At 48.0% G+C, this 23,151-nt stretch overlaps 1 protein-coding gene across 1 annotated transcript; it reads left to right on the top strand.

Annotated features, from left to right (window-relative positions):
- Window positions 1-13,418: 13,418 nt before the first annotated feature.
- Window positions 13,419-22,482, top strand: FGF16 (fibroblast growth factor 16). The gene is made up of 3 exons (XM_040630467.1): window positions 13,419-14,117; window positions 20,084-20,187; window positions 21,540-22,482. The coding sequence occupies exons 1-3, from the start codon at window positions 13,844-13,846 to the stop codon at window positions 21,783-21,785; spliced, it is 624 nt and encodes a 207-aa protein (XP_040486401.1). The 5' UTR covers window positions 13,419-13,843; the 3' UTR covers window positions 21,786-22,482.
- Window positions 22,483-23,151: the final 669 nt, after the last annotated feature.

The following is a 23,151-nucleotide window of genomic DNA, read 5'->3' as shown; positions in this document are numbered from 1 at the left end:
AATCATCGGGGTGCCTGGGTGGCTCAGTCGTTGATGTCTTTTTCCATTTGGTTTCGGCTCAGGTCGTGATCTCTGGGTTGAGTCGGAGCCTCAGCTCATTCGCCCAAGATCTCAGCAGATTCTCTCCTCCACAACCCCCTCACTCCCTCCCCTCTCTCTCCTCTCTCTTAAATAAATAAATAAAAATAAATCAACAAAAATGAATCATAAATAGCTTAATCTCAGAAGAAAGCCCCGAAGGCAATAGAATGCTTATATCCTGACTGGCGATCCAGGTAGGACCTAGATCTGCAACTGTTGTTGGTGACTTTGGGAATGTTGGGGACTTAAAAGAGATACAGAAATTCCTAAATAATTGTTACAGGAAATGACCTTTACCGTATCATGTCCATTGGTTTATATCATCACAGAGACACATCTAAATCCTTTACAATCATACTTCTCAAAGCAGTTTCATCTACACTGTTTCATGTGACGTTCACTAAAACTCCCAAAATTAAGTGTTTTATCTGTAATTCTCTGTCCCATTTGCTTTGTCACTCTTTTCCCCTTCCTGGGAAGTGGCCCATCAAAATTTGCAAAATCGTTCCCATCTTTATTTGGTCCACAATCCACTACAAAGGCCACACTTTTGGCCCCAGATCTAAGCCCTAAAGCCCCAGATCAGTCTTCTTTCTGCTTACTGAATTCACGGCACTGTGCTTTACCGCTATACTACCTGGTATTCACAGTCATTTAAAGATTTATTTATGAGGAAAGCACAAAAAAGGAAACGAGCAGGGAGAGAGCAGAGAGGAGAGAGGGACAAAAGCAGACCCGGTTGAGGTGCGGGGTGGAGAGTTGGTATCTCCCAGGTTCCCCAGATCATGAAGCTTGCCGGCTGAAGGCAGCCGCTGAACCGGCTGAGCCGCAGGCCCTTTAGTCACTATACTTGTCTGACACTCCTTCCCCTCTGCCTACCTCCTCACTAAATCCACAAAGCTGAAGGGAAGACGGAAGAAGGAAGGAATGATGTCTCTTATTTAGATAATTCCCACACTTTTAAAAGCTTTTTATTATGAAAGAGTTCTTTTATATGTATGTGTTTTTATATAAAAGTAGGGAATTTATAATGAACATCATGTACCCATCACACAGCTTCAACAATTAGTAACATATGAACAGTATTATTGCGCTGTACTTCCAGTCCTTCTGCCTTCTACACTGGATTAGTAAATCCCAGAGAGTCTGTGTGTTTATCACATACATACTCCAATAGGGAGGCCGCTATCTTCTGCATTTCTGTGTCCCCTACTACTGGCAACATCAGAAGATGATTTCTGAGCTTTCTGTTTTGGATATCGTGCTTGGCTCAGAAGGCTTACCCTGTTTTTAAGGCTTCAGGCGGCGCGCACCAAGAACCAAGCCCACGATGTTCCAAACCGAGAATTGCTACAGTTCGACGTGAGCATGGGGGCACGTGGAGTGCCCAGAGGCAAGAATCGAATTGCACTAACTGAACGGAGCTAAATCTGTTTTCTCCAGGAGACCCTGAGTTCGAATAGCCGTGAGACGCGGTCTATCTGCAGCTGGGAAAACGCTGCAAAGGCGGGAGCGCGGTGGAGTGGAGGTGGAGGTGTAAGCCACCAGCTCCTCTTTTCATGAGGAAAAGATGAACAGCCTGAAGCCCTCTAACTGGGAGTTACCAACTACCGCTAACCGCCTTACCAGGATAAACAACGAGGCAGAAACACGATCCAACTGAAACTCTGTGGGAGCCTAAAGGGGCCCCAAAGGTTCAAAGTGTAGGGGCCAGGAAAAGATGGGAGGCACTGGAAGCAAGCTCCCAGAGCTCTCCCCAGATCCTCACTTAAGCGCTACCAGATTACCTGGCTACTGCCAGTTCCACATGCTCCAGCACGACTGCTACTGATGAATATCTCGGAGCAGGGCACAGGACTACCGAGGCTTTGCTGCCAAGAAAGGGGGCAGAGCCCACGCCTAATGACACTAAATCTGGTTTTGCTCTCAAGGAGCCTTGTAAAAACTGAAAAACACAATTGGAGAATCTAGATTTCAAGATCATTTTTCTGTTTGTCTTTACTCCCGCATACTTTTCCTAAGCTGTAAACGTCCCATAAAAAAGTCTTCTTTCTTTAAGTGGAGGTTTCCCGCTCCTCCAGACCCCTTGAAGACCCCGCCTTGGTGCCAGCAGGGACCGCAACCACCCCCCATTTCCCAATTTTCGCAACTTCATTAGCTTCCGGATTTTCGCTGCTGGTCACGGGCTTGGTGGGAATTGGGACTGGGTGGGCAGCACAGAACAAAAAGAAACCAAGGAGCCCCGGTCAGGCCAGGCTTCATGGTTTTCAGACCAACTGGGAAACAAGAAGGGGCTCAAGGAGCACGTGAATCCCCCAGCTTGGGTCTCAAACCACTTTCAAACACCTTGTGAGGAGCCTGAAGACGTGGGAGGTGGGAACTGCCCCCGCGCAGCTAACCGGCCTCCACTCTAACAGGCCTGGTGGCCGTGACCATCAACTAATTCCACGCACTGGGCTCCGTTGTTTACCATCAACGGTTTCAGAAGAGCACAAAGCAGTTGTCTCACACTGCAATATTCGTAGCTTTTTCCTGCCATTTTTCATAATAAAGAAGATGAAACTCGCTCGCTCTCTCCTCCCTCACCCTCCCTTCCAAAAAGAGGCCAAATGGATACAAGGGGGGAAAAAAAAAAACCCCACACCAATCTCCGAGGGATGCCAGTGATTATTGGCTTGTAATTTTTAAATATCCCATATATACAATATAAAGAGGGAAGTGGTATCTTTTTTCAATTGCCGTTTGCATCTGATAGCTCGGCAGAAGCCAGCTATGAGGCAGAAATAGATGCGTAGGCGCTGGCTGAAAACAGCGTCAGGAGCTCAATTTGCCCCGCCGCTGAAGTTCGCCCGGACGCGAACAGACGTCGACTGCGGCTAGGCAGGCGCCGGAGCGAGCGAGGGGAGCGAACAAGCGCCGCGGAGTCGCTGCTCGCCGAAGGAGGGCCATTCCGCGTCCGCTGGCTCGAAGCCGCGCACACCCGCCATGGCGGAGGTGGGGGTCTTCGCCTCCTTGGACTGGGATCTACACGCACGGCTTCTCCTGTCTCTGAAGAACATGCCCTTAGCTGACTCCCCGGTTTCTGAACGAGCGCCTCGGAAGCTGGGAAATCAAAGGGAAGCTGCAGCGCGGCTCGCCCACAGAACTTCGCCCACCTGAAGGGGATCCTGCGGCGCCGCCAGCTCTACTGCCGCACGGGCTTCCACCCGCAGTCTTCCCCAACGGCACGGTGCACGGCACCGCCACGGGCATACAACCGTTCCGGTGCAGAGAGGACCGCGGCCGGGAGGACGGGAAGCAAGCGGACAGCTCTCTGAAAGAACCAGCAGAAGCCAGGGCGCTCCAGCTTCAAGGCCCGCGGGCCGCCCCCAACTCAGGCCGCGCCGATCGCGGGCCCATCGAGGCGGAAGCGCCGGGGACTCGGGGCAGAGGCGGGATCGGATGGGTGCAAACTTGAGCCGCGCGGCGTCAGGGCGCCACAACTTTTTCTGTTTGCCTCTCGGGAGGAGAGACGAGGCGCCTTGAGGTGCGGCCTCTCTTTTCCCCACTACACCCCTTCTTCCCACTCCCCCGTAGCCAGGGGATCGTTCCACGGCACTGGACGCTGCGCTTGGTCAACAGGTGGAGTGAAGGAGAAGGGTAGGAACCGCCGAGGAGGCCAAAGGACTGTGGCGCCAGCGGGCTCTCGGGGCTGAAGTTGTCGCAGCGAAACGAAGCATACGGGCGTGGATGCGGTGGGCGGGCGGATCAACGCCAGAATGCGCTTTTAGCCGACGGGGAGCAGGCGGCCGGCGGCCGTGGCACCACTGCCACCTCTGGCTTGCTCTGCCCAGGGTGGGAGGCCAATCCAGGCAGCAGGCGTGAAGCTGGAGGTATTGAAGCTTCGGGAGGCCTCCACTTTGTCCACTCTGGAAGAGACCACAGCCCTGGGTCAGCTGCCGGAGACATACCTCTGGTTGCTGCCTCCCAAGGGAGGAAGCTTGGGTCCTGAGCACTCCCAGCCCAGAAACAGGTGTTCTGTTGGCCGGGACAGAAATCGCTGCTAGCCTCCTAAGCAGAGTTTTCTTTGCTCGACACCCGGCAGATTGTTTAAAGAGGGCACAGCTGCCTGTCTCACATAAAACATAATTAGTAAACCTTGATGTGGGATGGAGATAGGCCTTAGGTTTTCTAAACAAATGTGTTCATTCCTCAACAATTTGATACATTTAGCAATACATAAAAAAAATAATAATAATAATAATAATAATAATAAAGAGGATGAAAGGAAACTTTTGCAGGTGATGGATATGTTTATGGCATAGATTGTGGTGATGCTTTCATGGGTACGTAGTTATCCCCAAACACATCAAGTTGTATATATTAAATACGTACAGCTTTGTATATGTCATTATGCTTCAATAAAGTGGTTCAAAATATCATCACTTATTCATCTCTGCCTGTTTTCTCTCCCATCACCTCCTTATTTTTGTGAGTCATATTAACATTTCTACTTTGTTTGGATTTCTAACCTATTGGTAATGTGTCCCTGACACACTACAACTGCACTTCCTTGACACCAGCTCACTACCTAGACCCTTATCTAAAGTCTGCTGCCAGGTTCCCTGGTCCTGACTGCCAACCTACAACCTAGTCCTCCCTGGGCTTCTTGTTGAAACCTCTCCTTAACACTGACTCTGCTCCCCTGGGTTGTGTCTCTCTTTAAGTTATGCTCTGAGGCGGTTCTGGTATCACCATCTCTAGTCACCAGCAGGTCCTGGGCAGTTCCCTTTACTCTGACCCACACACTCTGCTCTGAAGTGACATGGACAGAGGCTTTGAATTCCCCTGTGCTCTAGGCTGTCCTGAACCATATGCACTGTGCAGGTACTATCCAGGCTCCCTTGGAAGGAACTTTTACCAATAAATTAAAGAAAACCAGAGAATGCCCATCAATAGATGAATGATAAAAAAGATGTAGTGTATGTGTGTGTATGTGTGTGTGTGTGTGTGCGTGCATGTGTGTTGTGTGTGTGTGTGTGTGTGTGTAATATTACTCGGCCATTAAAAAGAATGAAGTCTTGCCCTTTGTGACAACATGGGTGGACCTAGAGTGTATTATGCTAAGTGAAAGAAGTCAGACAGAAAAAGACAGTACCATATGATTTCACTTTTATGTGGAATCAAAAACAACAACAACAACAACAAATGAACAACCAAACAAAAAACAGAAACAGGCTCATAAATACAGAGAACAAACTGATGGTTGCTGGAGGGGAGTGGGGAGGGGGGTAAAATAGGTGAATGGGATTAAGAGGTATGAACTTCCAGTTATAAAATAAATAAGTCAAGGGATAAAAAGCACAGCATAGAGAACATAGTAATATTGTAGTAATTTTGTACATTGACAGATGGCAACTACACTTATCATGGTGAGCATTTTGTAATGTATATAACTATCAAATCACTATGTTATACACCTGAAACTAATATAATATTGTATGTCAACTATTCTTCAATTAAAAAAAGAAAACCAGAGGAAATAACATGCACCCAAAAGACCAGAAATCTAATGGCTTGCAGAATAAACCTACATCTAATCACACACTGGATTGAACGACACTGTATGAGGTCATTTGGATATTTTTTATGCTCCACTCTCTCTCCCAAATCCCTTTTTGAAGGTCATTTTGTTTTGTTCCAGGGATTTCCAACTCCCTGCAGAAGAGGGATTCAGCCCTACTCATAGGCTCCTGTACTTAAAAAAAAAAAAGACAGTGGTTTGATAAGTAGCTAATAACTCATGCCCTGGGGGGAAAGACTCTATTTCAGCTGTCCATGCCTCCTGCCACTGAGCAAGACTCTGGCCTAGGCCTAAGCAGGCCACAATCCTGACAGCCTCCAGACCTTTACTCATGCCCTCCTCCTACCTGGAACGCCACTCTTCCTCCACTCCATTTATCTGAGCCATGCTCATTCTTCAAAACCCCTCTCTCACTCTATTACCTCTTCCAGGAAGCACATCTGTGCTTAACCTCTGTAGCGCCTAAAATCTGCACCACGCAATCTAGCATTTAACTCACCAAACTCTTAACGTCTGTTGCTTCATGTTAGTTAGCTCATGCTCCACAGTAGTACCATAAGTATCCTTCTGGACCACCCTCAGGACACTTAGCATAAGCCTGAGCCTGTAGTTGGGGCTCAGCAAAACACACTGGAGATGCTTGTTCTAGAAACAAAATCAGAGGTTTCCATTACTTTTGCATAACTGGCTAGAAAACAGAGTGCTCAAACACAGCCATAACAAAAAACAAAAGCAAAAACAAAAAACAAAACAAAACAAAACCTCCAGCATCCTGGGAGCAGCTACTGAAGACGCCAAAGGCATTCCCAGGTCATTGAACCACAGAGCGTCAGAGCTAAAAGGAATCTTGACTCCTAAACTTTTAAACTAGGGTATGCACACCTCTGGGGGTCCATGGCAGTGTGCCAGGGTCCAAAAAGCCACAGTATAAACATGGAATGCTTCCTTAGAGTGTCAATTTTACTAGAGTATGGGAAATTTAAAGCACTTCTATATTAAAACAAATATGGCTATATCATATAGGAAAATGCAAACCGCACACATTTTTTTAGGATAAAACACAAGATGTCAAAGATACTTCAAGCTTGCAGTAGACTGCTTTGGGTTACCCCATTCACCCCTCTCCCCTACCTATGCTGGGGATTTCATTTTTCCTCTCCTCTGTCATTAGGGTTGCTTCAGTTAAAAAACAAACTGAGGGTTGCTGGAGGGGAGGGGGCTGGGGGAACAGGGTGGCTGGGTGATGGACATTGGGGAGGGTCTGTGTTGTAGTTAGCGCTGTGTGTTGTGTAAGACCGATGAATCACAGACCTGTACCCCTGAAACAAATAATACTTTATATGTTAATAATAAACAAACAAACAAACAAAAGTTTGGGGAGGCAGCCTAGTCCAGCCCCCTCTTTTCACAGTTAGGAAAACTGAGGTCTGCAGATGAGAAATAATTCAGCCAAAGTCCCAGGCAGTAGTTCAGCAAGAGCTAGGACCACAATCACCCCCATCAGATTGTACATTTCTTTCTAGTGACTTGCTCCGGTAACTACTGACCGTGAACTACACTTGCTACTGCTTGCTAGCTCTGTTCTGCCCCTTGGACCCTACAGCAATTTTTTTCTTTGCCATGGGTTATACAACCTCTCCTTAGGGAAGCCTGTGGCACCAGCAGTTCTGAGAGCAGACCAGAACCGTTAGTCTCTTTCTATAGCTTCAAACACAGCAAATAAATGCTGAATTTCCCAGAAATTAGAGTGTAACTGATGAGACTTAAACCCCTCACAGAAACGGAATAAAGTCCCCAGTTTTAGGGAGAGAGAAGCAAAACAGAGAGGCAGTCCTCCTAATTAGAGGCCATAGCCAGGAAGTGAAGAGCTGATCTTAAGACCCTGCTTTTTCCCTTCATTTATGTGAGGAAGAGATGCTAAAAGGCTACCTCAGCAAGGCTCCAAGGAAACTGGGACCTCAGATGGGCCCCCCACCTGGCTTCTCTATCTCCTGAGGTAAATGTGTCATCAGGTTGTGGGACTCAAATACACATCTCAGGTTAAAAAAAGTGGGGGAAGTGACTTTGGATTCAAATGAATTCAGCTTCACAACCCTCATATATATTCTTTGGGCAAATAAGCAGGAGCTTTGTAGATTCACATACTTTCATCTACTTATTCACACCTTAAATACACAACTCTTGCTATTACACAGACATATGCAAATTGTCCCGCACAGCATCACAAATACAAATACAAGCATGCATTTGTGTTGGGGAAACCAATACAATCGGAGTTTCTGTCCACAGGTCTCCCCCAACACTCGGCTCCGAACCTACACGTCCACCACTGATACTCATATTCACAGTCACACAGGCCAGGCTGAGAACTGACCCAGGTTGCCAGGGTTAGCACCACATTCCACAGTGTCCCATTCCTCTCAAAGAACGAACAGATCATTTCACAAAGTTGTCAGCACCTGCCAACTACTGGCAAGTTACAGCCAGAACAAATGGTTCATTACCTATCCCCATTGCAGGTAGGCCCATGGGCGAATAATAGCAGAGACAGAGGAGGCTTGAGACTTGACTCTCACTGCGGGAGACTGACCAGACAGGTCAGGTGGGGGCTTGCTCCAACCAAAGAGACTTCCTTTCCTCTCTGGGCCCTAGAGTTGGAGTGGGGAAATCGGAATGTAGTCTGACTTTTTGCAGACTTCTCAAACTCAGCTATAAACCACCAAGGGGGGGGATACTGTTCTTCTAGCCTGGATTTTTCTTGTCCAGAGGAAGATTGGGTAACATCATAACACTGTCTCTTTTGAACAAGGTCCTAACACTTTTCAGAGTAGAGTAGTGGCCAACAGGATGGACTCTGAAGCCACTCTCCAAGGTCTGGATTTCAGCCCCAGCACCTATAATCTGTATCCCCTCGAGCAAGTTCCTTGATCTTTCTAGCCCTCAGTTTTGCCATCCTTTAAAAATCGGAATAATAATAGCATCTACCTGGTGGTGTGATGTGATTTAAATGTAAGGCACTTAGATAATGCCAGGCACTTAGAATGCTCCATATATGGAATTTACAGAAGAGCAATTTCCTGTTTTTCTCAGACTGCCACTCTCTCACTACCCGCCTGCCCACAGAGAGGTGACAGTTTGGTCACCTCATTTCTAAAACAGGCCTTTAAAGCCCAGAGAGAACAAGACTGGCCCAACATCACAGAGAAGGAGTAATAGCACTGAAACTGATTGCTTTGGGGTGACTCGGCCAGTGTTCTCATCTCTCCCTTAGGAAAAAATGAGCATGGCTTGAGGAAACCTGGGGAGGAAATATGACTGGGGCCAGGCAGGATGTAAATAATACTAAGAACAATGACCACTTAATATGTGCCAGGCAGTTTTAAGTACATTCTGTGTATTATTTCATTGAATCCTCACAGCAACCCTAGGAGGTCATGACTATTATCACCATCATCATCATCATCATCGTCGTCGTCGTCCAGAAAGAGGAAACTGAAGCTTCAACACCTAGAATGGCTTCAAGCTGGGGTTTGAACCCAGGCAGTCTGACACCAGAGACGAAGTGGGCACCTGCTGCACTATACTACTGTCCACAAGGAAAGCCGAAAGAAAGGAAAGGTAGGGACAAAGGACAAAGGAGCAATGTAAGTTCTTTTTGAAGTAAATAGACTGAGGCAGTGTAATGTTAGGGTCAGGTCCTAACTTAAAATCAACAGTTTAAGTCCAACCTCTGCTACTAATTATTGAATAACTTTGGGCCTCAGCTTCCACAGCTGTAAAATGGGAATAAAACTGTTTCTTAGAGTTGTGATAAGGCTTCAGAAGATAATGCATGTAAAGTACCTAGGGCAATGCTTAACCCAAGGTAAGGGCTCAGTAAATAGGAGCAATTGCTGTTATTAACTACGCCCCCTGCAGGATTTGCCTAGCAATACAGCTCCCCATGCCCCTTCGCCGGGAAAATAAATTAGAAAGGAGAAAACATTCTCCTTTAGGGAAAGCTGTAGGGAAAATTAAGAACTAGGCTGAGCAACAATTCCAGACATCTTTCCCACCTCCTGGATGTGTAGGGGGCAGTAGGCGGTGGGGGTGGGGAGTGAGTACCAGAATTATTAGCATCATGATATCTCCTTCCTCAAGGAACAGATCCCAGCAGGCTGCCCCCAGTTTCTGGTCCCTTAGAGCCTAAGTCAGAAGAGAGAAACAAACTGAGGGCTTCAGAGGGGAGGGGGGTGGGGGAATGGGATAGGCTGGTGATGGATAGTAAGGAGGGCACGTATACACTGGGTGTTATACGCAAGTAATGAATCATCGAACTTTACATCAAAAACCAGGGATGTACTGTATGGTGACTAACATAATATAATAAAAAAATATGATTATAAAAAATACTCTTATGAGATACGTGGGAAAATATGAATACTGGTTGAATTCTTGATGATCATGTTTTATTTTGGTGTGATTATAATATTATGGTTATGTTTTAATGTCTGAAAATAAATTTTTATAGATTTATTTAAAAAAAAGAAGTCTCTTCTTTCTTAAGGAGTTTTTTTTCCTATGTACTTTTCCCATAGGTTGCTTTATTTTTCATATCAATCCTATGAGATACTGGGAAAGGAGGATGGAATCTCAGATGTGTTGAGTGTCTTCTATGTAGCAGACAGAACGCTGGACACTTTCCATCAGTGATTTCATGACATCCTCACAATACCACTGTGAGGTGGTATCTTCACTTTAAAAGTGTTGTCCTGAATCCAGGGTGGGTTGCTTCTTTTTTCATGTCCGTTTTCCTCTCATCCCATATATCCAGCACAACCCTGGCCAGAGGTTGTGTCCTGCTGAGGGTTCTTTATAAACCAAAATATTCTGAAATCTCACTGTCCTCAACATACTGATCTTTGCATAATCCCAAGGCCCATGAATTGAGAGTAATTTGCCCCCAGTGGGTCGGAGATGAAATTGCGACTCGGCTTGTTAACAATATGATTCTGTGCTAGTCACCTAACCTCACCTCTAAAGTAGGGATATGGCCCTTCCTACTCCATAATGTTGTGAAAATTAAATAACTTTCATAAAAGTGTTGTCAGTTGGGCCACTTCATGGAAACATTGTTTAAAATAGAATCATCAGGGGGTGCCTGGGTGGCTCAGTCAGTTAAGTGTCCACTGTTGGTTTCGGCTCAGGTCGTGATCTCTGGGTTGGGAGATCCAGGCCACCTCAGCTCTGCATTCAGCACAGAGTCTGCTTGGGATTCTCTCTCCCGCCCCCTCCTCCCCTCCCCCACTCTCTCTCCCTCTCTCTTAAATAAATAAATAAATAAAATCTTTAAAATAGAATCATCAGCCAGCTTAATCTCAGAAAAGCCCCAGAAGGGCAATAGAATGCTTATATCCCTGACCTTTGATCAGGTAGGACACCAGATCTGCAACTGTTGTTGGTGACTTTGGGAATGTTGGGGGACAAAGAATGCAGAAATTCCCTGAAGTAATTGTTGAGGAAATGGCCTTTCACCATTATCAATGTGTCGTTTATATCATCACAGAGACATCTAAATCCTTTACAATCACATACTTCTCAAAGCAGTTTCATCTACACTGTTTCATGTGACGTTCACTAAAACTCCCAAGAATTCGTCTTTATCACTTAAATTGTCCCATTTGCTTTGTCACTCTTTTCCCCTTCCTGGAAGTGGCCCATCAAAATTTGCAAAATCGTTCCCATCTTCCCTTCAAGGTCCATCCACTACAAAGGCCACACTTTGGCCCAGAATCTAGCCCTAAAGCCCCAGATCAGTCTTCTTTCTGCTTACTGAATTCACACAGCACTGTGCCCCTTATACTACCTGGTATTCTAGTCATTTAAAGATTTTATTTATGAGAGAGAGAGCGAGAGAACGAGCAGGGAGAGGGGCAGAGGGAGAGGGACAAGCAGACTTCCCAGTTGAGTGCGGGGTGGGGGTGGGTCCATCCCAGGACCCCAAGATCATGACTTGCGCTGAAGGCAGCCGCTGAACTGACTGAGCCACCCAGGCCCTTTAGTCTTTTATATACTTGTCTAAACCTCCGCCCCTCTGCCCTACCTCCTCACTAAATCCACAAACTTCGAAGGGAAGACGGAAGAAGGAAGGAATGATGTCCTCATTTTAGGTCAGTCCCACTTTTAAAAGCTTTTTATTATGAAAGAGTTCACATATGTATGTTTTTATATAAAGTAGAGGGAATTTATAATGAACATCCATGTACCCATCACCCAGCTTCAACAATTAGTAACATATGAACAGTATTATTGCAGCTATACTTCCAGTCCTTCTGCCTTCTCACACTGGATTAAAGTAAATCCCAGAGAGTCTGTCATTTCATCCATACATACTCCAATAGGGACGCTATCTTCTGCATTTCTGTGTCCCCTACTACTGGCAGCACATCAGAAGATGATTTCTGAGCACCTACTGTGTGCCGGATATCGTGCTTGGCTCAGAAGGCTCTGTTTTGAGCTAAGGCGGCGCACCAGAACCAAGCCACGATGTTCCAAACCGAGAATTGCTACAGTTCTAGAGCGTGAGCATGGGGGGCACGTGGGTGCCCAGAAGCAGGAATCAGATTGCACTAACTGAACGGAGCTAAATCTGTTTTCTCTCAGGGAGACCCTGAGTTCGAACTGGCCGTGAGACACGGGGTCTCCAGCAGGAGGCGCTGCAAAGGCGGGAGCGCGGTGGAGGTGGAGGTGGAGGTGCTCGCTCCCACCGGCTCCTGCTGCGGGAGAGGGTAAGACGGCCTGAGCCCTCTGTGGGTGCAAACTGCAAGCAACAACGCAGTTTAATAGGCGAGCACGTCGCTGAGCTCCAGGGCCTGAGAGGGGCCCCAGGGTTCAGGTGTGGGGCAGAGGCGTGGGGGAGCTGGGCAGGCTGGGCACCTGCTCCCCAGGTCTCCTTGACGCTACCGGTTGCCCTTGACTGCTGCCAGTTCCTGCTCCAACTGCGGCCCTTCCTGATAGAATATCTCGGAGCAGGGCACAGGACACAGCAAGGAAACACCTGTTTCCAACAAGAAAAGAGGTGGGGGAAGCCCCCACCGGGCTTCCAATGGCCTCTCATCGGGTTTGCTCTCGAGAGCCTTGTAAAAGAGCGCCCAGAAAGCCAGTGGAGATCAGTTTTCAAAAAGATCATTTTCTATTTCTTACTCCCGCATACTTTTCCTAAGCTGTAAACGTCCCTTAAAAAAAAAAAAAAGTCTTCTTTCTTCCGTGGGGTTTCCCGCTCCTCCCAGACCCCTTGAAGACCCCGCCTTGGTGCCAGCAGGGACCGCAACCACCCCCATTCCCAATTTTCGCAACTTCATTAGCTTCCGGATTTTTCGCTTCCTCAGTCCCCACCGACCTACAGGTGGGGAGTGGGACTGGGGATGGGCAACAGAACAAAGAAACCAAGGAGCCCCAGTCCCAGGCCAGGCGCCCCTTCTGCAGTTTTCGACCAACTGGGAAACAAGAAGGGCTCAGGAACGCGTGAATCCCCAGCCCGGGTCTCAAGCCACTTTCCAAACGCGAGGAGCCTGAAGACGCGTGGGAGGTGGGAACTGCCCCCGCGCAGCCAACAGACCTCCACTCAACAGGCCTGAGTGGCCGTGGGCGCCAACAGTCTCCACGCACTGGGCTCCGTTATTTCATCAGCAGTTTCAGAAAAACCTGCCAAAAGCAGTTATGCCTCACTGCAATGTGTAGCTTTTTCCTGCCATTTTTTTCATAATAAAAGAGGGAGTGAAGCTCGCTCGCTCTCTCCTCCCTCACCCCCTCCCTTCCAAAAAGAGCCAAATGGATACAAGGGGGGAAAAAAAACCCACACACCAATCTCCGAGGGGATGCCAGTGAGGTGTGGCTTGTATTTAAATATCCAATATGTCAATGTAAGGGGAGTGGGTATGTATATAAAGTGCCGTTTGCATCTGATAGCTCGACGAAGCCAGCTATGAGAGGCCTAGGGAGATGGATGCGTAGGGGAAGCGCCACTTTGACTGAGAGCAAGGTCAGGAGCTCGTTGCCCCGCCGCTGAGAAGTTCCTTGGACGCGAACAGACGTCGACTGCAGCTAGGCAGAGCGCGGAGCGAGCGAGGGAGCGAACAAGCGCCGCGGAGTCGCCTGTGCTCGCCGAGGGGAGAGGTAGTTCGCGTCCCCCCGCCCCAGCTCGGCCCCGCGCACCCCGCCATGGCGGAGGTGGGGGGGGTCTTCGCCTCCTTGGACTGGGATCTACACGGCTTCTCCTCGTCTCTGGGGAACGTGCCCTTAGCTGACTCCCCGGGTTTCCTGAACGAGCGCCTAGGCCAGATCGAGGGGAAGCTGCAGCGCGGCTCGCCCACAGACTTCGCCCACCTGAAGGGGATCCTGCGGCGCCGCCAGCTCTACTGCCGCACGGGCTTCCACCTGGAGATCTTCCCCAACGGCACGGTGCACGGCACCCGCCACGACCACAGCCGTTTCGGTGAGGACACGGCCGGGAGGGACGGGAAGCAAGCGGACGGCTCTCTGGGGAGCCAGCGGCTCGGGGCTCCGGCTCAAGGCCCGCGGGCCGCCCCCAGCTCGGTGCCGTCCGGGCCCGTCGAGGCGGGAGAGCGCCGGGGACTCGGGGCGGGCGGGATCGGATGGTGCAAACTTGAGCCGCGCGGCGTCAGGGCGCCTGGCACCCTCAGACGCTCTCGGGAGGAGGCGGGGGCGCCTTGAGGTGCGGCCTCTCTTTTCCCCACTCCACCCTTCTTCCCTCCCCCGTAGCCAGGGGATCGTTCTGACACTGGACGCTGCGCTTAGGATGAAAGCAGGTGGAGTGGAGAAGGGTAGGAGCCCCGCCGAGGAGGCCAAGGACTGTGGCTGTAGCGCGGGCTCTCGAGGGCTGCGGGGTTGTCGCGGCCGATTGTCTGCGGCAGAAGCCTTCCTGGGCCGTGGATGCGGTGGGCGGGCGGTCCGCGCCGGAATCGCTTTTGGCCGACGGGGAGCAGGCAGCCGGCGGCCGTGGCACCTGCCTGCCTCTGGCTTGCTCTGCCCGGGGTGGAGGCCAATCCAGGCAGCAAGGCGTGAGCTGGGTATTGGAGAAACTGGGGAAGCCTCCCGCTGTCCACTCTGGAAGGGCACAGCCCTGGGTCAGCTTTTGCCAGGACATACCTCTGGATTCCTTGCCTCACAGGGAGGAAACGGTCCTGAGCGCACTCCCAGCCCAGAAACAGGTGTTTCCTGGGCCCAGGACAGGAAATGTATAGCCTCCTAACAGGATTTTCTTTGCTCGACACCCGGCAGATTGTTTAAAGGGCACAGCTGCCTGTCTCACATACAAAACATAATTAGTATAAACCTTGATGTGGGATGGAGATCATTAGGTTTCTAAACAAATGTGTTCATTCCTCAGCAATTTGGCCATTTTTATTTTCAATTTCCTATTCTCTACCAAACTATAATTCAGGTGCTGTGACAGCTACCTTTACTTGGGAGCCCCATCCCCCAATACCCTCTACTTCTCCCCAAGAACCCTATGGCCCAAGGACAACTTCGATCCCTAAGCCAGTAAGAGGCTTTGCCAACCCTCAGGCATGATACCAGTTCCCTTCTTTATCCCACCCTCCACCATTCTCCGCCCCCCCCCCAAACCTCCCCATCCTCCTATTCCCCTGCCTTGCTAGAGCTGCATCTGGAGTGCACAGTAAAAGGCCGGGTGGGGACGGGGGGAGGGGAGCTCCCAGATTCCAGTTCCTGGGCCAGGCCAAGTCTAGCAAACAATTTAAGGTCAGGGTTGCTCTTCCTTGCTGGGAGCAAGCAGGAACCCTAACGAGGTCTACGTCCTCTGGGGAAAAGGCACTCACAGAGCTGGAGGACAGTGGGTTGTGTGTGGGGTGGAAGTAATGGAGGGGTGCAGGTGTCTGAATCAACTTGCAGCAGGTCCTCAAAAGGGTGATAGGTGGGGTCAGGGAAGAGGGAGTATTAACTTGGCTCCTTTCCCTTCCATCACTCGTGACTTTGCAGTTCCCTTTTGTTCCTCTTCGGAAGGAATGGGACTCGCAGCCTGGCCCCAGAACCTCCCAAAGCCTCCCAGAAATGGCCTAGAGATATTGGAGTAGCTAATTCCTGATACATAAAGAGAAAAATCGTGAAATGATGGAGAAACGTAGGGTGGGGGCAGCAGGGGTGGAGAAACTACGAGCTTGGCTTCCAGCAGCTAGTGTTTGTCTGACTCTGTGCCTAAGCTGAGCCCAATAACCTACAAGGTCAACATAAATTAGTAAGAGGCTCTTGGGATAAGTGGTCTTTAATTACCTCCCTAAGGACACATCTTGATTTCTTTTCATCTCTCAGGCCTGCTAAGGGTAAGTTTAAGGAGAAACCAAAGGAAATAAAACTGGCAGGAGGAAGGGATGTTTTCATTGCTGCTTAACTGACTGCTTCATTTTTGGTTTTGCCTTTGAAAATAACACTGCCTGAGACCACCTCTGCACCACCTTTTCCCTTTCCTCCTTCCCTGGCTTCCTGGCAGTTCCATGTATTTCCTGTAAAGGAAATGATAACTAGTCAAAGCTGTCTCTTTGTAACCTCCCCTGCCAACTTTCAAACACACATTTACTCTTTCTCAGTTTAGCTTTTGGCAAAGAAAGAGGTGGCGTTTGAGTTTGCTAACTCTCCTCCCTCTGCATTTGAGTTAATCAGCCAGGGTATTCAATAAATCGAAACTTTAACATTCCATAAGTGCTTTAGCAGTCAACATTCCAGCAGGGTAAAGTAGGCCAGACTTAAGATATAAAATATTATAGATTTCTGCTCGGGGGGAGGAGGTAGTCTCCAAAGGCCATGTAAAGTAAATAGCTATTTGTTGTAATTGGAGAGCAGGGCCCCCAAGGATTACCCTGGAATCCATGTGTTCAGAACGAATCAGGCTGAGCCCAAGAGCAGCCATGACTCCAAATAATAACCTGTTGGCATAGCCTATGCTCCCCCTCCCCCAGCCCATTCTGCAATCAGTAGTCAGGAGTATTTCACTCTCTGCTTGGCTGGTGGCATTCACAGGAGGTTCACAGGGATGCTGACATTCCTGAGGGGGCACCCGTGGGCTGGCAGAGCAGAGCCTGGGAGCCAGACTGGAGGAGAGGCCTCCCGCCAGGTGTGATGGAGCAGGCTAATGCAGCTGCTTTGGGTTTTGAGCCGTCTGGTTCCTGTTTGTCAAGATGCCAAAGCAGCACTGTCTTGGCCCCGAAGGTCCGAAAGGATGGCTGAGGGAGCTCAGGCAAATCATGGAACCAGATTCCAGGACACGTTAGCCAACCGTCTAGCTAGGTTCTGAAGCAGTGGAGCGCAGGATGGATCTGTTTTGACTGAGGCCGTGGGGAAAAAGACGGAAGAAGAGTCTGGAAACTGCCAAGCAGAGGCCAGAGCCTGAGGCGGACAGGTCAAGATGAGGCAGAGTACAGGGAGGTCCTGGACCTCGAAGCAGTGAGAGCGCTGAAGACAAACATTGTCTGCTTAATACTTTGCCTCCACACTTTGCGGTTAATACCCCTCTCGAACTGTAACTGGGAAAATGTGAAAATGGCTTGTTTTCTCTCTCCCTTCCTGCTGGCTGGGTTTCAGGAGGTTTAGGAATATCTGTTCCATCATCATGTGCCACTGGGTTCCCACAGTTTGAATACAGCTAATAGGAAAGTTGGCAAAGGAAAATGATGCCCCAAGACAGCTGGGCAGGGATGATTCCAGCTGTTGGAGACCCCTGTTATGGACACAACCCAAGTGACTTCCTGTATGATCTGTCCTTTGGCATCAGAGAGTTGGAGAAAAACTGTGGTGACTCAAACGGCCACACCTCTTGTGTTTCATGATTTGTTCTCACACCAGGTCTTGGACAGTGAGATCACAAGCTGCCCTCTGCTACTTAATGAGCTCAGGGTGGTCAGAGACACGAGATACTTAGAGAATGAGGGAACTAACACTTGAAGCTCAGCAGCAGTTTGTCCGAGCAAAGGAAATAACCGAAGGCTCCAGCAGGTTAGTATCCCTCCAAGTTTAGCACACAGAACCGAACCGTGACCTGGTTTCTTGTTTTCCTGCCACACTGGCCACTCTCCTTTGAACACACTCCTGTTTTTCCGTAGACCTCTTTCAACACAGTAGAACTAAAAACAGCACTCGCAGTGTGGTCCGAGGCGGAACAAAGTGGACCAGTCTCCTCCCTTTTGCCAGTTCCTAGACCTCTATCAGGGCAGGCTTCGATCACATTAGCTTTTGTTTGGTTTCGCATTAGCTTTTTGATACATTTTAATTTTTACATGACTAGTTCTACATCAGCTCTTTAATATCATGAATCACCCATCTGAGCTTCCCTTGTTCAAGCAAATCTCTTGGTCATCGTTGTGTATGTCTTGCTAAGCCACACCTCCCTGTTCCAAAGGTGGACTGACTTGTATTTAGTGAAAATGCATGGAAACACAAAAGAATATTACATGTTGTCAAGAAAATATACAAGGTTGCCTGAAGTGGGGAGGAGGATGGGAGCAGAGTATGGAAATTAAAAAAAATAGATGAATAAAAAGCCCTTGCACAGACCGATTATGGTAATAAGCCATAGAACAAGGAGTATGATGAACTCGACTGTCTGCACTTGAGGCTCACCATCCCCCAACAAAACCCAAGTGCAAAACATCTTGAGTAATCGGTTTGGGGACCAAAGTGCAGGACTTTACATTTATTCTAATTAAAGCTTATTTTGTTGGAGTCGGCTCATGTTTCCGTCCTCTTGAAATCTCTTTGGATTTTGATTGTGTCACCTTCTCGGCTGTACATCTTCTGGGACTAGGGTAAGCGGTTCTCCCCTGTCCTCTCACAAGTCATTTATTAAAATGTTAAACAAGGCAGAACCAAAATCAGACACTTGTGCAGCCCAACTAACGGTTTTGATCCATTAAACCACTTCCTGCTTAACCCCTACTTGACATCAGCTGTTTGCCCTTCTCCTCCTACCATCTTGTGTCAGTCTCTTTTCCCAAAACTCCTTTCTTGTACTATAGGAGTTAAGAACAACCTGAGAGGAAAACTTACAGTATTTCGATGTTGGAGGCCATACGACAGCAGCAAACCTTTGCATTCTTCAAAGAGATCCAAGTGGGCTGTGGAAACATGTGCCCTAAAGCTGCCACACCTGCACACCCATCCACCGGCCCAAGTCTCTGGGGCTTTTCAGGGGGCTTCCCGCTGGAGTTTAGAATCCAATTTCAAAATTAACCACTTAATTTTTTAAGTAATCTTCAAGGAATCAGTTCCATTCCCTCTGTAGATTACGTAGAATATTATTACCCATAAGAATTGCATTTTTGGGGTAAGAAAAGCAGCCAGATATGAGCTCATTTCATACCTTTGGATGCCTCTGTGAGTCAGTCATATCAAGTTTTGGTCTGTACGTTGGAAAACATGGTTAGAGATGGAATATCAAAGAGGAATCTGCTTGACCATTATGTCTGTATCCATAGAATAACAGATGTACTATCCTAGGACAAAATTGCAGTCTTTGGCACCACCAGGATTTAAGTTCTGGGTCCTCTTTCCCTCTTAGAAGTTGTTTTCTTTTTTTCTCCTACTGCTGCTGGGTAAATGTAAACATTCTCAACTCCTCACCTCTAACCTTGTCAGCTAGAGGGATGTTTCTGAACGTCTTCCAAACTTTCCTCTTAAAGTTGCAACATCTCAAATCAGTATCAAGTCCAGTACTACCTGCCAACTCTTTGCCATGGAGAAACTTAAAATTCTAAAGAGACAAGGGGAAAATGACAGGCTTGTCAGCCTGGGACTGCACTGGCTAAGAGCATATTTGAGGAGAAAGCTCTCACCAGGCCATGTTTTTTTGCCTTCTGCCATAGGCAGGAGACACAGACTTAGTGAGTGGACTGTGTGGCCTTTGTTAGAGTCAGCTACAGGCAGTTGACAGCCTCATGTGGCTTTAAGGACATGGGAGCTAAGAGGGTGCAAAACAAAGTCAGCCTAGAGGGCAACGAGGTAATGCTGCGTGCTCTAGGGAGGAGGGAAGTGACTTTGGGAAGATACAGAAATCTAGCCACATTCTTCCATTTAGAAAGCTACCCTCCCATTTCTTGAAATGGTGGTATTTAACAGCAATAGTACCTTGTAATTATGGAACTTTCATAGCCAAAGCCTGCTCACGGACTCTTCCTCATAATATACCTAAGAGTGTTGAGTAAGAAATTATTTCACCCATCTTACACAGGGAAAAACTGAGGCCGAGAGAGACTCAGTACATTTTCTGAGGTTCGATTCTTGCTGCAAAAGATGGTTTCATAAGGTGACTCACTCAAGGCATACAGGGCTGGCCTCCAGTTGGGGATAAATGCCTGGAAGCTCGTGTCACCTGAACAGCTTCCTCTTAGTTTGACATCAATAATAGAAACGGCATTCACTTTCTTGCTCTAGGAATCCTGGAGTTTATCAGCCTGGCTGTGGGGTTGATCAGCATCCGGGGAGTGGACTCTGGCCTGTACTTAGGAATGAATGAGCGAGGAGAACTATATGGGTCGGTAAGTTGAAGGTTTTCTTTTCACCAGAGGCTGTTACCACCAGTGTTTGGACTATGTAAGGCAAAAATATAAAAACATTTATCCAGCACTTGAAATGCTTCTATCAGCTGTGAAGGATTAGTGTCTTCTAGTTGCTTCTTGGCTGCCCAGGTGCTTGCTGTATAACACTTGCACTCACTCAGTTCCCATCAAAACATAAGCTTTTCCGTGGTAGCTTTGCTTTCACCTTTTCCATGAGCGGGCCAGCCAGCCTGGTGATAACAGTAAGCTGTGCTGTTTTGCCACCAGATGGTAAGGGTTTGGGGCATTTACACTCCTGAAGAGCATCTCTGAATTTTAATGGATACCTAGAGGAGTAGCAGCCGAGCTGGCACAAAAATGGGCAGTGGAAGAGCTGGCCTTCAGATTGAGATTCTGAGATTGCGAACACAGTCCCTGATTTCCAGACCGCTTCAGCCGAATCCCAGAGGCCAAATGAAACAAACAAATGAAGAGTGAGGGTTCCAGGGTCTGGTGACAGCCCCAAGTCCCCAGCTAAGCCTGGGTTGGCTGCAGTACATGTTCTCTATTCTGGAAGCTAGCCCAGCGCTGGGGAATGGTGAGTGACTTTGCTGACCTTAACCCTTTCAGGGGATCCCAACTCCTGGGTTTGCCTTTTGAGTCACATAGCATGCTTTCTGGCTGCCTGCACCCCATGAAATCAGAGCACATTTTTCCCTGACACCTAAGAGATAGGCCTGTCCCCAGCACTCAGTATCGGCAACCCCAGCAAGTAGTATGCCAGCTGGATCAAGTGTGAGAAGGGACAGAGGCAAGAGACCTGCCTCAGGAGCTGCTCGCTTGAAGTAGCCAGATTGGAGGAACTTTTCAAGGAGATCTTTTCTGAGCTTTCCACCTGACAGGCCTGAGACCCTTCATTAGGAGAGATCATAACTCACCTCCCATGGAGCTTTATATAGATCCAAGGCCTTTGCCTGTTAGTTGACTTGGTTGACTGTAATCTCAATGGACTTGACATTATTTGCCCTAAGTAGGGAGAAAACTTGGGGGCCAGAGGAGCACTGGGAGGCCATAGCAGAGATTCTCAGGCTCAGGGAGCCAGGTGAGGCCATCTGCTTCAGTCTCCTGCCTTCAGGAAAGATCTCACCTGAAACAGTTCTGTGGGGTTCATGAAAGAGGATGAAGACCATACAGACAGGACTGTGTTGTGCTATTTGGAAAGCAGGTGCCTCCACAATACTGGGAGATGGGACTGGAATTTTCTAATATCAATGTGCTATTGCTATTTCAGCAAGCTGGGATGGGAGAAACAGTCATATAATAGGTTCTGCTTTATTTTCTCACCCTCACAGAAGAAACTCACACGTGAATGTGTTTTCCGGGAACAATTTGAAGAAAACTGGTACAACACCTATGCTTCCACCTTGTACAAACACTTGGACTCGGAGAGACAGTATTATGTGGCCTTGAATAAAGACGGCTCACCCCGGGAGGGATACAGGACTAAACGACACCAGAAATTCACTCACTTTTTGCCCAGGCCAGTAGATCCTTCTAAGTTGCCCTCCATGTCCAGAGACCTCTTCCGTTATAAGTAATGGACCCCTAGTGTGACCTCTGTGACCCCTGTACTCTAGGCCCACAGATGTCCCTGCAAGCACTATACTCATAGCTTTTCAGTCCTCTTTCCTATCAATTTAGACGACAGAGGAGCACTTCCTGTTCAACGCAACCCAGCTGTTCCCTTGTTCAAAGTGTATATCAAGGTTGGGTTATTTGGGGGAGGGAGATGGGTGGAAGGGGTGGGCTAGAGGGAATCTTGTATATACTTTTTTCTTTACTCATGTTCTTTCCCCTGAGGTGGCACAAGAAAGAATGGGGACCCCTGCCAAGGGCCAGAGATATCTTGCCCCACAATCTACCCAAATACTTTGACAATGGGTACATGAAAGACCAAGGAATCTGCCATAGATGCTACATACAGAGCTTTGGAAAAGTCCCATTAAAATCCTTGGGGCTATGACCTGGCGCAGGCCATCCCTGCATTGGCTCTGGAGATTTCTCACCTGTCCTGACATGCAGTTTTCCTGCCATTGGAAGTGGGAGATGGGGTAGGTTCTGAGAAAATGATATTAAAATGTAAGCATGGATACTGTGCATAAGGACAAACTATTTATGAAATGTACATGCTATTTATTTTATATATTTATTTATTTCAAAATAATTTTATTTTTAATGAGAGATGCTATGACTGGATTTTCATCAGAAAGAATAAGGTCCTACTGAAACAGGATAAATGAGTTATTAAAGGCTTTTATTGGCAATAAAATTTTATATTGTAACCATTGTCTGATTCCATTGAGTTGCACATTTAGTACAATTAGAAGGTTGCTTAGCTCTCTCTCCAACTTATTGGAATCTCCTGATGTCAGCATCACACTACCTAGCCTAGATGACCCATCACCAACAACACTAGCATTTTTTAAGGACCTTATCTGAAGTCCTTTCTGGTTCTATGACTTTAAACTTAGTGATGAATCAAAGCTTCAGGAAGGCCTGGACCAACAGCTCTTACAGAAGCTCCTATTTGTGCTTAGGACAAGGCATAGAAGAACCCTCCTTTGGGATTTGGTTAGGGATCAAAGCCTGAAGGTCTTACTTGAGATATGAAGATGAAGGGATTCAAAAGAAACAACAACCAGTAGGGACACCTATTTTTTTGAACCGGTCAACTTCCCTTCTGGAAGCGTTCTCCCACTCCCTCTCCAACCCCCCACCCCCATCCCCTGCCAGTGGTTCTCCTAGAGAGTTCTGGGAAGCTGTTAACACACTTCCCTAAAGAGGTAGTTCTCAGAGTGTATGGTCTCTTTACCAGCAGCAACAGCTGGGAACCTGTTAGAAATGTAGATTATCACGCCCTACCCTAGACCTACCAAATCAGAAACTCTGGGAGAGTGGGGCCCA

This window comes from Ursus maritimus (assembly GCF_017311325.1).
Source record: "Ursus maritimus isolate PB19 chromosome X unlocalized genomic scaffold, ASM1731132v1 scaffold_X1, whole genome shotgun sequence".
Taxonomy (NCBI): Eukaryota; Metazoa; Chordata; class Mammalia; order Carnivora; family Ursidae; genus Ursus; species Ursus maritimus.
The sequence above is the reverse complement of the archived record's forward strand: the minus strand, read 5'-3'. Positions and strand labels throughout refer to the sequence as shown.